Below are 13,887 nucleotides of genomic sequence, written 5' to 3' on the forward strand. Positions count from 1 at the left end.
GCCTTCACCTGTGCTGCTAAAACAACTTCAGATCATTAAAAAAAATCTTTTAATTAAAAATTATTATAGATTTGGCTATTAGAAAACCAATGAGCCCTCCACCTGGGCAGGAGAGCACTGCCCAGCTCCGCTTTCTGGTCACCTTTTGCTGCCCGAGCCTCACACCATGCCCTGCAACACATGCAAAAGTTTGTAGCATTTTCTTTTTCTCTGAGTTAAAAAAAAAGTAGACATTGTGCAAACATTTCTGCAATGTGACATTTTTGCATAAATACCAAAACCAACCATTTAAAATAATGCAAGTCATGCCTCTATAATTTTCTGATGTTAGATGCATTATGAATCGAGGTACATATAGCCTAGTGCACAGGATGGAGTGAGAGATGAGAAACACAAGTGAGAGGAAAGGCAGTTTAGCTGGATCTGTCTGTTAGGCTGAATTAATGAAGTTGAATTAATACAAAAATCTCTTCAAAAGCTCTTTCATGGAACATTTGCTGTGAGTTCGCCCGAGCTCACGCACCCTTGCCAGCGTGGTTAAGAGTGCTGCATGCTTCCTTGACAGCTCTCTATCGGCTCACAAGGCACCGGTGCTCTATTATATGCATTTGTTTAAATGTGTTACGTGTAGGACATGAACGGAGCAATGCGATGGTTGAAAGAATCAAGTCTTATAGAGAAAACACAATCTGCTGGGTGAGATGAGACATCAGGCAGTTGTGAGGGAGATGGCAGATGCTACAGGATGGTTAATTCCTTAATTCTGAACACATTCAGTCGAGATGAGACTCTGGGAGAGCTTTGCCCATCGGCAGATGGCTTGGTGAGATGATAAATTAATATTGTTATCAATGGAGAAATGGCTGAAGTTGTTAGATGGTAGGGTTTGTTTTTTAAAAATGCCTGTTTTCCACAATTATTTCAGAACAGTCCCTGAATCAGGGAAGAAAAATAGAGGGAACATAAAATCCCCTGTGTCATAAACAGAGCTCAGGAAAACGAGTTTTCAAAGGAATGCCTTTGCTGTAGGAAACTTCATTTCACCCGCTTTTGTATAGGACGATGGATTACGCCAACAATAAACCTTTCCAACTACTGTGAAATTGTGCTAATAGCCTGCGAGTCGGGAAGCTGTTCATGCACCAGCATATTTATTACATACCTTTGTATCTGTTAGCTCCAATAGCCACATTTTTGTTATAAACCATGGGGGGTTGGAGAAGTATTTAAATTTGGCGATCTCAAATTTCAAGAGCAGGAGCGGTTCGAGAAGGCAGGGGGATGAGAAAAGGACAATTGCAAAGAGCGTTTAATAGAGTGAATGACCCAGCGACTGGGAAATTCAGCCTTAAAACCTTGCAGTGTGCCTCGCGAAGGCCAGCGCACGTCTTCCTGGGTGCTCGCTTGGGGAAACTGAGGCACGGCATGGCTCTGAGGTTTCCCACCTGCAGGTACCACCTGCCACTCGGCTGTACGTTTTGGGTAGGACTACTGTGCTATCAGCCACGGAGAGGTCAGCAAGGGCGAGGGGCCAGGGCACAGCAAGGATAAATGGGCAGGGCAGGGGCAGCAGGCTGCCTGGCCGGGTAGGAGAGCTGGGAAAAGCAGGAGAGAGGAAGGTCCTGGGAAATGCCGGAGTCAATGAGACAGAGAGGGTGAAATGTGGACATCACTGCCAACACAGGGCAGGGACTGCCTTTTCCCAGGATGGAAAAGCTGGGGATGGCCAGGGGATGGGATCTACCCTACCCTCCAGCTGAGCATCCCCTCCCTGCTCCGTGCTCCCTGTGCTGATCCCAGAGGAATCCCTGTAGATGCACAGTGACCCCATGGCTGGGAAAGAGCCCTCTTCTCCCCCAAATCCCACCACGTCCCCAGGAACCCCCGTGCTGGGGAGGCAGCCGGGATAAACAAGAGCCCTGGGAAGGAGTTCAGTGTGCTTGGGGAGGGCTGGGAATTCCCCCCACTGCCCCAGCACTCCAAAACCCTTTCTGGGGAGCAGGAAGGTAAATGAGAATCAGGCTCTGGACATCAGCAAATGCCTCTGCGAGCACACCGCTGCCGGGGGGAGATGGATGCCGCAGTGCCCGGCCCCGCTTGAGGAGATCCCACGCCTTCACAATTTCCCTTTGTTTGCATCAACCTAATGTGCTGTTACTTCGGCTGCAACCCGGCCGTGAAAGCAGAAATATGAACCTTATTACGACACATATCCGCTCGGGAACGGGGAGCAAGGTGCGGCTGGGCACAGCAGGCAGCTCGCTGCCGGAGCAGGGATCCGGCCGGGATGCTGGGTGTTGGGGCTGGCATGGAAGTGGCTCAGCCCCCTGCACCCCTGCACCCCTGCCTTCTGGCTCCTTGGACCCCGAAACGGCAGCTCCTCTCCCCGCCAGAGCCGCGGGCTGGGTTTACATCCCACCATCCCGAGCCTTGGCTGAAGCCGTAGCTTGTTAGCAGCCTCAGCGCAGGGTGGGTCAAAAATGTCTTGTTGAAATAGTTTTTACAAGGTAAAAAAAGGGGGAGTAGGGCTGTCTAAAGAAGCTATTTCTTCTTCTGCTTTGGCAAAGAGTGTCTGTTTTCAGTGGGAAAAAAAAAAAAAAAAACAAACCATGAAGAAACATTTTCATTAAAAAGTTGAAAATGCTGAAGACCCAAAGCTTTCCAGCCAAAAATACCCATCTCGGGCCAAAAAGCTTTCATTTTCTTGTTGAAATGAGTCCTTAGAGAGAAAAGAGATGAAGTTTTCTGCGGGAAACCCCAGCATCTTCTAATCTGGCTTTTGCATGTTTGCTTGATTCCTTTAGCTGCGTCTCAGGTTCAGGATTTGTATCTCTTCCACCAGACAGCTGAGAGTTAAAAAAGTCCATTTGCAGGATTTGCTCTTATTGCTGCTCCCGCCCCAGCTGAAGCCCCGCTCGCCTTCCCAACTGAAGAGGAAACCTCAAAAAACTCCATTTGCTGAGCTCAAAATAAAATTCTTTCCCATTTTACTGTTCTCGCCTCGTCCTGAGGAGTGAAATGTTTTGTGCGTGGGTTAAGCGCTGCCTGTGCCCCCCGCAGCGCTGGGGGCGAGGTTGGAGGGTGGGAGCAGGAGAGAGGCGTTTGGAGGAGGTTAATTTACAGACGCTACATCTACCCCTGTACCTGCAACTCTGCCCTTAAGTATGTGATGACAAAGTTAGCTGTGGCTATTGGAGCAGATGAAGCATGATTTATAAGTAATAAAACCTGAAATAATGTAAAGTCATCCTCAGCAGTGAGGACTTTTCATATTTTGGTGGCCTCATCCTCACCAGCAGGCTGAGGAGACCAGGGAGAGGTGATGGCAGGGAACATGTGGGCAAGAAAAGTCATTTCAAGGGCTTGGTTTGGGTGAGGGAGGAGTTCGGCGAGAGCAGGAGCTGTGGAAGCAGGAGCGGCAGGAAGGGGCTGGAGAAGAAGGAGCCATGCACTCCTGACCATCCCACCCCCGACCCGGTACCTTTGCAGGCCTTGCGGTGGGAGATGGGCTTGCTGAGGTCCCGGTAGAAGCCCTCCTTGCAGTAGTGGCAGTGCCGCCCCGCAGTGTTGTGCCGGCAGTTCAGGCAGACGCCGCCGCTCTTGCGCCCCGACAGCTTGTAGAGCTCCATGTTGAAGCGGCACCGCCGGGCGTGGAGGTTGCAGTTGCAGGCTGCGAGAGGCAGAGAGTGGAGACCGTCAGCATCTGCGCCCGGCCGCGGAGGTGCCAACCCCAGGGGAACCTGGGGAACCTGCGTGCATGGGGCTGGTCACCCTCGAGGTCCTGCCCGGGGTGCCCTGCCGCAGCGGGGCTGTCACAGGATGGGGTGCTCTGGTGGCACCTCTGCCTATGGGATGCCAACTGCTAACCCACATCCCTCCAGTTCTATAAGGTGAGTCCAGCTCTTTGGAGGGGAAGCTGAAGTCACCGAGACCTCATTTCACCATTGTGACTTGCAACAAATATGGTTTTTGGCTCTCCCTTCTCTTAATGTGAATTAAAAGCTGGATGCAGCCAGGGTTCCGAGGGCTGGGAGCCCATCCGTGGGTAGGAAACAGCAACGCGCTACCCCCCGGCTGCTCCTCCAGCTTTGTCGCAAGCGCTTTGCCCCATGCGAGCACTGCTTGTCTCCCTTCTCGCCTGCTCTCGCACCGTGGTGCTTCATATCGTGCTACTGCTCGGTACAAAGCCCACCCCAAACTGCTGCGAAACCCCCTGCTTCCCAGCACCCCGGGAGCCCCCTCTGTCTGCCCCCGGGGGAAAGGGTGTTTCCAACATCACCTGCCCCACCTTCCCAGTATTCCCACTCTCACCAGTCCTGACACATACGTGTGTTTGAGCTCCAAATATCATTTCAAGACCTTCCTAGCTAGCTTCTTCCCCAGCTTCCCTTCCCGTGCTTTGCACCTGTAGCACCAAGCTCTGTTACACGTCTGCAGCCCTGAACATGCCGATAAAACCTCACCTCTGCCTCCGCATCTCTCATCCTGCCGCTGGGACAGGGCCAGCCTGACGCCCAGTTAGTCAAATACCAAAAAGTCCCTCTCTGCTTTGATTGCATGTGCTGTGACTGAACCTGCCAGGAGATGTCCAATTTCTCCACCATATGCAGCCTAATGTCAACAGAGGGACTATTTTAACAGGAGGCCTTTGCAAAGGACAACTTAAGGACTTCAAAAGCTCGACCCCTCGCCTGCCTCTCCCCAGAGCTGTCACGGGAACATCAAGAGGCAGTTGCTGGGGCTCTGTGCTTTGCCGAGAATTTTATAGCTTGTTTTCTTTTCCCTTTGCTTTTATTTGCTCTTCACCCCCGAACAATGCATCTGTGCAATGCCAACCCACAGCTGGGCCTCTCGGCTCGGCACGAAGGTGTCACGGCTCTGGGCTTGTCACCTTCCTTCAGAGCAGAGACATCTTAATCCCTCATTCCTTCCTGTTTACCTTATGGTGCTTGCCCAAGACAAAGACATGCTGTATTTGCTTAATTATCAAATTTCAATCCAGAAAATTACAGTGCAGTTCCGGATTATTTATCAGGAACAATCCCCAGCTAACTCACAACGTGAAAGCAAAAGGGAGAGCAAAATCCTCTGGACACGTCTGACCAGCGGGATGGAGACCACTCTCTCTGTGCTTTGCAATCTGAATTCCTCTGGCTGACGTGGTGAGGCCCAACCTCACGTCCCCACCAAACGCTGGCAGAGCAGGAGAAGCAGCCACCAACGTGCTAATGGTGAGAAGAGTGGCCCGAGAGCGGTTTGCCAGCCGTGAGAAAGTGAGATTCCTGACACCGAGCGGGGCCAAGACTTTGAACCGTGGTTTGCCTCTCCTTAGATGAGCCCACCAGCCTGCGGGTACATTTGTCATCTCCCAAAACAGGAGACAACCATCAAGGAGACCGGAGACACGGCTCCTGCCCGCAGAGGGAATTGCTGCTTTTTAGATCTGGCCAGTCCCACAGACACATTTGCTGAGGCTGCAAGTGCACTTAAACAGCCTGTTTGCATCTAAAAGAAGCACAGGAGCACGCACCAGATGCTTTCTGCTTCCCCCCTTGTAGGTTTTTCCACTTCCATCTTAACCTCAGGAAAAGCACTTTGTGCTTTGCTACGAGCACCCCAGCAGCCGCTCAGCTCTGGTATTCTCCTTTTCTCGCAGCGTGCCGACCAGCCCCTGCCAGCACAGCGGCTCGGCCGCAGTCGGCACCGTACAAATAGGGGATTAGAGGTGATTCTTGCCCTGCAGAACGCACGAGCTAAGCTTTTGGGAAGGAGGTGGTGTTTTTAAAGTCCCAATCCTTGTTTTACAGAGATGCGAGATGCTGAGATTAAACGCTCTTCCCTCTGTGCAGGAGGCACAGGGCTGAGGGCTGGTTCCTCTGCTCAGGGCAGAGCCTTCCACCAGGCATGAGAGGCTAGATGAGAGGTGCACCAGGGCTGCAACACGAAGGGCGTCCTCTTGGCTGTAGCTAACCACCCAGGCAACACCTGTATCAATGGCACGGCCTCAGGACTCAGCTCAAACAGAGATAAAAAAAGATTTAAGTCCCTCACTTTGAGGTCCTGTCTTCCCTGCTGTAGCCTGTGACCATGCAGGCACATCTCCATCATTCAAAGACGAGACCCACTAGCAGCTCTGCCTTTGGTGCTACAAACTGCAGGATTTAGTCCCTGTTGACCAAGATGAGGAGACATTTCTCCAGGGGGTGGCATGGCCTCCCAGAAGACCTAGTTCTTCCTTGAAGCTGGCAGAAATGCATGTTTTCCAAAGAGCATGAAACCTCACCTCCTCCTAAAACTTGTATTTTAGGAGAGCTGGACTCAGTACTCAACTTATTTTGCAAGATTGCATTGGCAAATCCCTTTTTCAAATTCAAAGCTCAGCCCACCCGAAGAGTGAGTGAAAAATCTTCGCATTTCTTTGGGTTACTTGATAAGCAAGAAATGTTTTTGCAAAGCCAGAAAAGCAGAAGTCCTGGGATTTTCTCAATATCCTTGGAAATATTTCAGCTGGTCCCACCAGGGCAGAGCTGCGCGGGAATGTGGAGGAATAAGTGGAGTGTGCAGAGCTGCTTGCAGCCCTGCTCCCAGGATCAATTTTACATTGATCTTCCAGGGACAGAAAAATCCAGTGTCTGGAGAAGGGAAGAAGCTGAACCTCACAAGAAGCTGTAAGGAGCTCCCCGCAACAGCCGTCCCTGTCCTCATCCAGAGCAAAGGACCTAAAGATTGTGTATGCCTCGGGGTAGAAACCCTCCCAGGAGGCAGAAGATGTGGACTGGTCGAGCCCCTCTCCATGCCCAGTGTCCCTGCACTTAGCCTTCCTGCGAGCTCCTCACAAGCACCACAAGCAGCCAGGGAGCGACGGCCGCCCCTCCACCGTGACTTCTCAGTTTTTTTTGGCTCCGTCAGCTTAGCCTTGGCTCTGTCCCCTCCTTCCACCTGCACTCCCAGGGCACGGAGGACATCCGCAGGACATCGATTGCCTCCTAACCCCATGCACATGGGTGCTTTTCCATCATCCGCCCCCTCCCGATCCACCTGTTTATGCAGACAGAAGGGGTCAAACTGACCCAAGGAGAGTGGTTTTAATTGACGTTACTGTCTCCTGTGCTCGCCCTGAGTGCCTGGGTCCTGACTGGCCAGTGCTGTGCACCACTGGCCACCAGCAGGACTGGCTGGCAGCTCCATCTGTAGCCTGATGTGTTTGCAGATGCCCAATGGGAGAGGCTTGGACTGACCGAACGAAAAATCGCCATCCTATTTTTTCCTGACAATAGCGCATAGGGATGGAAGAATTAGGGCAATGCAATAAATGACCCATCTAGGCGTCAGAAAGTCTTTGCTGGGGACGAGGCTGGGACACGTCATGATGGGATCCATCATGCTGGTGCTACAGCCTCGGAGAAAACTGGTGGTGGGGGCCTCGAGATGCCGAGTGCAGGCAATGCTTGGGCACACTGCTATCGCTGGGAGCCGGCTGTTAGGACCGACAGGGACCCAGCAGCAGGTTATGATGCTTTTGGATCCCAGCTCCGAATCTGTGTGCGGTCCCCGGGTGCCGCGGGCAGGGCGTGTGGCTCGCCTGGCCACATTTTCCCTGGACAGAGCCGCTCAGGAAACGCAGCTCCCGCCCACCCTCTCCCTCAGCCGACGGTTAATCCCCTGCTGTGCTAAAGCATTTTGCCTCGTTCCTAACATGAATTGGCCTGGCTTTAATTTCCAGCCAGTGCTTCTTGGTTTGAATTTCCCTGCCACAATAAGTGGCTCTTTAGCAATCCGTCTTTTCTTTCTATGAACGCCTTCACTGGCTGTAATAAAAATCACCTCCCAATATTGGTATCACCTATGCTCTCCATGCTTTGCTTTTCACCCAGTAGAGAAGACACCTCTGCACGGGCTGCAGACCCAGCACGGACCCAGCTATCGGCAAAATATGTGCCAGGTGCTGAGACCTCTCCGATGAAAGATTTTGGCTCCAGTTTCTCGACTAAGCTCAGTGCTGCTGTCTCCTGCTCTCTTCTTTCTCTCATTTTGCCAAGGACCTCACAAGCCTTTTATTCACTGACTTTATTGCGCACAGATGTACAGAGCTTCATCAAACAGTCTCTACCTGGGCCGCCAGGCTCCGATATGAATAACCAGATATCACTTAAACGCAGATGTTCAGAAACCTGGAGAAGGCTGGAGCAGAAAAGAGGAAAGCTGTGGTTTGGAGCCAGGTGAAGAAACTACAGCAGAAGCATCTCCGCATTAAAAACAGTGACTTGGTCAAATGAATCTGTCAAAGAAGGTCAAGGCAGGCAGGATTTTCCATTTGGGAGAATGAAAGGAGATAGGTGAATGGGAGGCACAGGCTGGAGCTGTGTGGTGGGAGCTGTGGTTGTGGTCTTTTGTGCTGCCGCCGTGTCCCCTGGGCCCCGCACCCCAGCGCCCTGCGTCTCCCAGGACACATTCCTTTCCGCGGTTTTCATTCAGCAATGACAATGCTATCCTTTCAAAAGACCCCACCCTTCCAAAACTTATATTTTGGCAATTTTCAAAATGCAAGTTGCTTTTTAAACAAATGAAAACCCCAAAACATTTTGTTTTAATTTTTGGAAACAATAATTCGGGAGAAGGGGGAAGGGAGAGGGGAGGATAGAAGAAGCCAGGGACTGAAAGTAATCTCTAAATTTGACTTGAACTTATGAATAGTCTCAGTCTCCTTAAAATTGTCCTTTTCCCAGATAAGTTTTTTTTGCCAGAAAATTGCTAGCTCAGCCTGAGCCATTATTTCTCTTCCGCAGGAGCAAGCCTCGCGGGCATCGTCCTGGCAGCTGAGAGGGGAACCCTGCCCGTGTCCATATGGGGAGGGGCTTTGCTCCCAGGGGACCCCTGGAGATATCTTCAGGGATGTTATTTTTGAGGGCCATATTGGTCAAGGAAACAGTCAGTCTTAAATCAAGGAGAGGGGACAATGGAGATGGAGCAGCCAGATCCAGTGGAGACCTGTCTGCTTGCTGGACTGGGAGGTAAAAAGAAAGTCCCTATGGAGACAGCGGGAAGGCGTCCCTGCTTCCCTACAGCATCGCATCCCTTCAAGCCTGCTGCTGGCTGGTTTGAGGCTTTGGAGCAGCTGGGCATGAACCTGGAGCTGCCGGATGAGCTCCCACACGGCGGTGTGCCGCCGGACCCCTGTGGTCCAGCACGGGCTGTGGTGCGTTGGGCTGCCAGGGCTGTGCCCAGTGAGTGATCCCAGGTGGTGTGGCCCTGCAGGGATGTCCCCGGGGGGGCATGGATGCTGCCCGAGCTGGGGAGGGGGTTTCTGGCCATGCTTACTGGATGGATTGCATGGATGAACACCGGCCATGGCAGCAGTGACATCCTGCACAGTACAGCCACCGCACGTGGCCCCGGGAGCCTGGAGCCATCAGGACGGAGAAGCCGGATCCAGCTCTGCTTGCAGGGCAGACGGCCCTGCGCCCTTCCATGTGGCGCGGTGCCACCCACCACAGACCCAGTTGGCCGACACTAAACGAAAACGTTTGCTCGGGAAAATTCATTTGTGTGCGCTGCTAAGTCTGAGTAAGGAGGAGGATCGGAAATTGGTTTGGTTTGCTTGAGCTAATCCACCGAAGGGGAAATCCATCAGGGTGTTGTGGCTGTGAGGGGGAGACACAGGGTCTGCGCCAGGCCCCAGGTTTTCCTGACAGTTGGAGCAAAAAGACGGAGGAAAGTGTGCAGATGCACCACAAAATATGCAGCTATGGCTGGCATTGCCCACGAAACCGGAGCCACAAACCTGGCTTGCAGCAAAAGCAAGTGTGTACTGGTGGTGGGCGGAGGAACACCCCATCCTTGCTGATGCATCCCAGAGAGCCCCCGCTGCTGGGACTGAAGGCTTTTTGGGCAGCCCCTCATACTCCGAGCTGCTCCCCATGAGGCCAAATGCCTCTCGCCCCTCTCCACCCATGAGAAACACCCCTGAGAGCAAGAAAAGGCCAAACTGCAACTGTAGGTGAAGCAAGAGAGAGGGGTCCTGGGGAGAAACACGCCGAGAAAGTCTTTCCGGTGACATAAAAAGGGGTTGGGGAACAGAAGATTTTTCCATGCACGAAAAACCTGAGGAATGGCAATTCTGCAGAAAAGCTCTAGACAAGATGGCATCAGAGTGACCCAGGACCTCCCTGGGCATGCTACACACCCCAAGTGCCCATCACTTTGCCCAGTTCCCAATCCCCAACGTGCCCCAGGGACCAGCAAGCCCTGGAGATGTCCCCCTGTCAACGTTTGTTCTGCAAAGTATAACAACGCTCTGCCATACTGAAGCCCAAGTTGGTAACAGCAACATTTAGGCCTGCCTGACATTTCCAACGATAAGACCCTCATTTTCTTTTATGTAAAAAAATGCCAAACTCACTGTTTGGGCTGAAATGTTTGAGACCGGTGTCTGACTCAGGCTGAATATTTCTGGAAAAGTTCCTGCTAAAATGATTCAGCTACTAATGAGAAACAAGGCTAGTGAAAAATAGGAAGTTGTGCCAATGTTAACAAATTTGGGGTTTTCTTTCCTTAAAGAAAATCTATTGCCCTTATATTTGAAGCCAAGGCTTAAAAAGAAAAACATTGCTCCCTTGTAGGGATGTGTCTTTTGCTGTCTCTAAGAGAACTGCTCAAGCTTGGCTGAGTTTCTAAGTCACTGAAAAATGGGGGACATGTTCAGTTGAAGCTGATGGAGTTTTGCAGCTAAATTCCCTGAAGATCTTATTTTCACTGACCAAACCAAGCTCAAAACCAAGCTCAAAACCAAGTCTGTAGAGACAGGGCAGTAGATGCTTGTCCTGCCGGTGGACTCTCGGGTGCTGAGCACAGCAGTGCCAACCCACAGCGCTCCTCCTGCCTTTGGTACGAGATTCAGCTCCGTACATCAGACCTCCCCAACAGTGATGGTCATCGGCAGGCTCATCAGCAGGAAGGGTGAAACTTCAGCACATGCTAGGGATTGGGTAGGAGAAGCAATGCTAAACAGCAGAACTTGACGGATTCAACCCATGAATATGTTTTGGGGATTGCCCTCAACCCAGCAGACAGTAGGGTAAACCAGGCACATCCATGGTAAACCAGTCGCCCATCAGCACCTGTAACCAACTCAAATACTGGCTGTCAAAACTGGGCAGCAGACAGCTTGGCAGAGCCAACAACCAGTATGTGGTCAATGGCATGTGGTTTTGAAAACAGATACAGGGAGAAAGTCCAGAGCTGCTCACAGATCAAACCCAAAAGAGGAAAGTATAAGTCCCATCAGATCAGCTACTGAGGATTACTTTGTCGACACTCACAATTATCAACTTCTTTCCAGTGCTGTGAGACCAAAGCTCTTCCCAACAGCACAAGATCCCTTTGGAGACCACCCAGCAGCTGCTGCAAACCAGGCACAGTGGCTGCCCACCCGTCCCTCCAGCCCCTCATGCCATGGGAGCTGGTTGCAACAGTGACAGACACTACTCGCGACTTAACCTGTGATGTGAACCTGTCTGACTGTGGTCTGATATATGTTTTTATTAATTTCAGGGAGGGAGATATTTTCATAACTGCTCCCACATTTATTAGTTCCAGACTGGACTGGAGCACCGAAATCTCACTAGGTATTTCGTGGCTGTCCACACAGTGTTTCTGGCCCTGCAGGAAGCATCAGAGGAGCAAGAGCAAGACTTATTCCTGGGAGATTTACAGCTATGAGATGTTCAGATTATGAACCAGATTTTAACAATCTCTGAGCAGTGGAGATCTCCCCATTGCTAGCCGGCACATGTGGCAAACAGCTGCTCGCAGCCAGCAAGGTCCCACTGATTTGTGTATTCCTGCCTTGAACCCTCGGGGACATCTCCAGTGACATGCGATGGCTCCTTCAAAGCCACCAGGCAGCTGACTGTCTATCAACCGGCAATGAGGATGGACCTGTGGGCCTGTTGTGTTGCATTGAAATGTTGAGATTTGTGGCAGCCTCTCACCCAAGGCATTTTATCCCAAAACAAAAGCTGTCTTACTCAATACAGGATGCAAATCATAAAGCAAGCCTAGCCCTGGCACAGCACACACGGTTGTACTCAAAGTGCCTGGAAATGGGCTGCAAATTGCCCTTGCTTCCTCCAGCGAGTGTGCTGGGAGGGGACATCGGCTGCTCTCCAACAGCGACTGGAGTAGAGTCTTCTTCCATCTAGAGTATCTCTGAAAGCTGTCTGCAGATGAGGGCTTCAGCCTCGTAGCCTACATCATGAGTCTGCCTCAACAAGGACTGGAGGAACCATCTCTGAGGGGTGGGATGAGAGCTGCAGGTGGACCTCACCTGGGAGCTGACCTGTGGCTGGGAAGGACAAGTGCCAGCCTCTCCTGTCCTGCACTGAAACTGCCAGCAGATTGCACCCACATTGGGTCCCAGCACGGCCAGTGAAGCGATGGTGCTCGCAGGCACATCCTGGGTGATCTAGCAAGAGCTCCCTTCTCTTCAGTACCTGTGGGATTTGACCAGGAGATCTTCTCTGCAAACCAGGTATTGTGCAGGAAGTTTGCAGGTAAGCTTCAGCCTGGAAAGAGCTTAATTAATTTATTTTTTTGAGAAAGGAAAAGTCAAGAAGTGAACTCTATTTCAATCTGGGAGATGATACCAGGACGTCATCAGCTCTCTTTATTTAATTGCACCATCCAAATCCAGCCTCCTGAGGTTGTAAATACTTTGAAATGAATTGTTTGCATCTCCTAATTCATCCAGATGCCATCCGAAGGCAGGAGCTAACGGGAGAGCTCACCCAACAACCTCCAGGTTATCAGAGAAAGCACACAGCCACCAGCCCCAGCTCTGCCCACCCCAGCCGAGCTCCGAGGTGCTCCTTAAGGGTCGATGTTTATTTAGAGTCTGAGGGGAATCCACTTGGGAACAATTTATCCACTTAGGCTCTGGCCTTGTGGTTTCCCTCTTATCTAGTACAGATCTCAGCAGCAGCTTTCCTCCTACCGCTGCGGTACTTTGCCAGAAGACCTTTCTCCTCTCTCTACCCCACGCCATGGTGCTTACCTCCTACCTGTCCAGTCTGCTAACCTCAACGGGCAGTTATGAACTGCTGCAGGTTTAGCAGATACTTTTCTAACTGCCAAAATCAGCATCCCAGTCCCTCAGTGCTTGGTCTCATCAATACTTCCGTGTTTCTGTAAAACCAGAGCCCCGCAGCTCAAAAGGAGGGCACATGGTGACAGGGATCTGAGCACTGCAACCTCAAAGTGATGCTCCAGCCCAGGCCAAGGGGCAGGAGCCAGCACGCCCAGCGCACAGGCCACCACTGCCCCAGCCCAAGGCATTTTTCTGTAAGTTTTCCTACATTTCTGATGCAGGAGTATGTCAGCCACTTGAGGGTTAATGTCCCAGCAGAAACAGATACTGAAAGAACTTGCACATTCAGAGCAAAGGTTACTCAAAATGCAAAAGGCCTGATAATGCAACCAACCCAGCAAAGAGTCAAAAGATTTTAAAATCTGTATTAAAATTGCTCAGTCTAAAAGGACCAGCGATGCAAACAGCCTTAGCTCTGCTCCCATCGCTGCCCCAAGGAGCCAGGAAGCTTGGCCATGGTTCCCTGACAGCCGAGGGCTGAAAGCAATGCAAAGTGGTTTTAAACCAGCTCAGGCTGTGATTCCTCCAGGGCAGACCCAGCTTAAAATGATGCCACTCATGTGCCCAGTCACTGCCTCTACGGTTGTGCTAATTCAACCGCCTGTGAGGTTGGGCTGTGCCGGGCTCTAGTTTAAAAACAAACAAAGCGTGTTCAGGAACATGTTGTGTTTTTTTAACCCTAGATCATTTCCCAATCTTGTCTGGAGCAGGGCCAGGGGAATTGTTAAACCAGGCCCAGCCAG

At 51.4% G+C, this 13,887-nt stretch overlaps 1 protein-coding gene across 1 annotated transcript in view; it reads right to left on the reverse strand.

Annotated features, from left to right (window-relative positions):
• NTN1 (netrin 1) overlaps window positions 1–13,887 on the reverse strand; it is a gene marked incomplete at both ends in the record, with an annotated part of 105,945 nt that overhangs the window by 46,636 nt on the left and 45,422 nt on the right. Inside the window, one exon of the mRNA XM_082326521.1 lies at window positions 3,482–3,670. Within this exon, the coding sequence (XP_082182647.1) occupies window positions 3,482–3,670 (189 nt within the window). The remainder of the gene's footprint in view (window positions 1–3,481; window positions 3,671–13,887) is intronic.

Source organism: Platalea leucorodia, assembly GCF_965183815.1.
Source record: "Platalea leucorodia genome assembly, chromosome: 14".
In the NCBI taxonomy this organism is placed as follows: Eukaryota; Metazoa; Chordata; class Aves; order Pelecaniformes; family Threskiornithidae; genus Platalea; species Platalea leucorodia.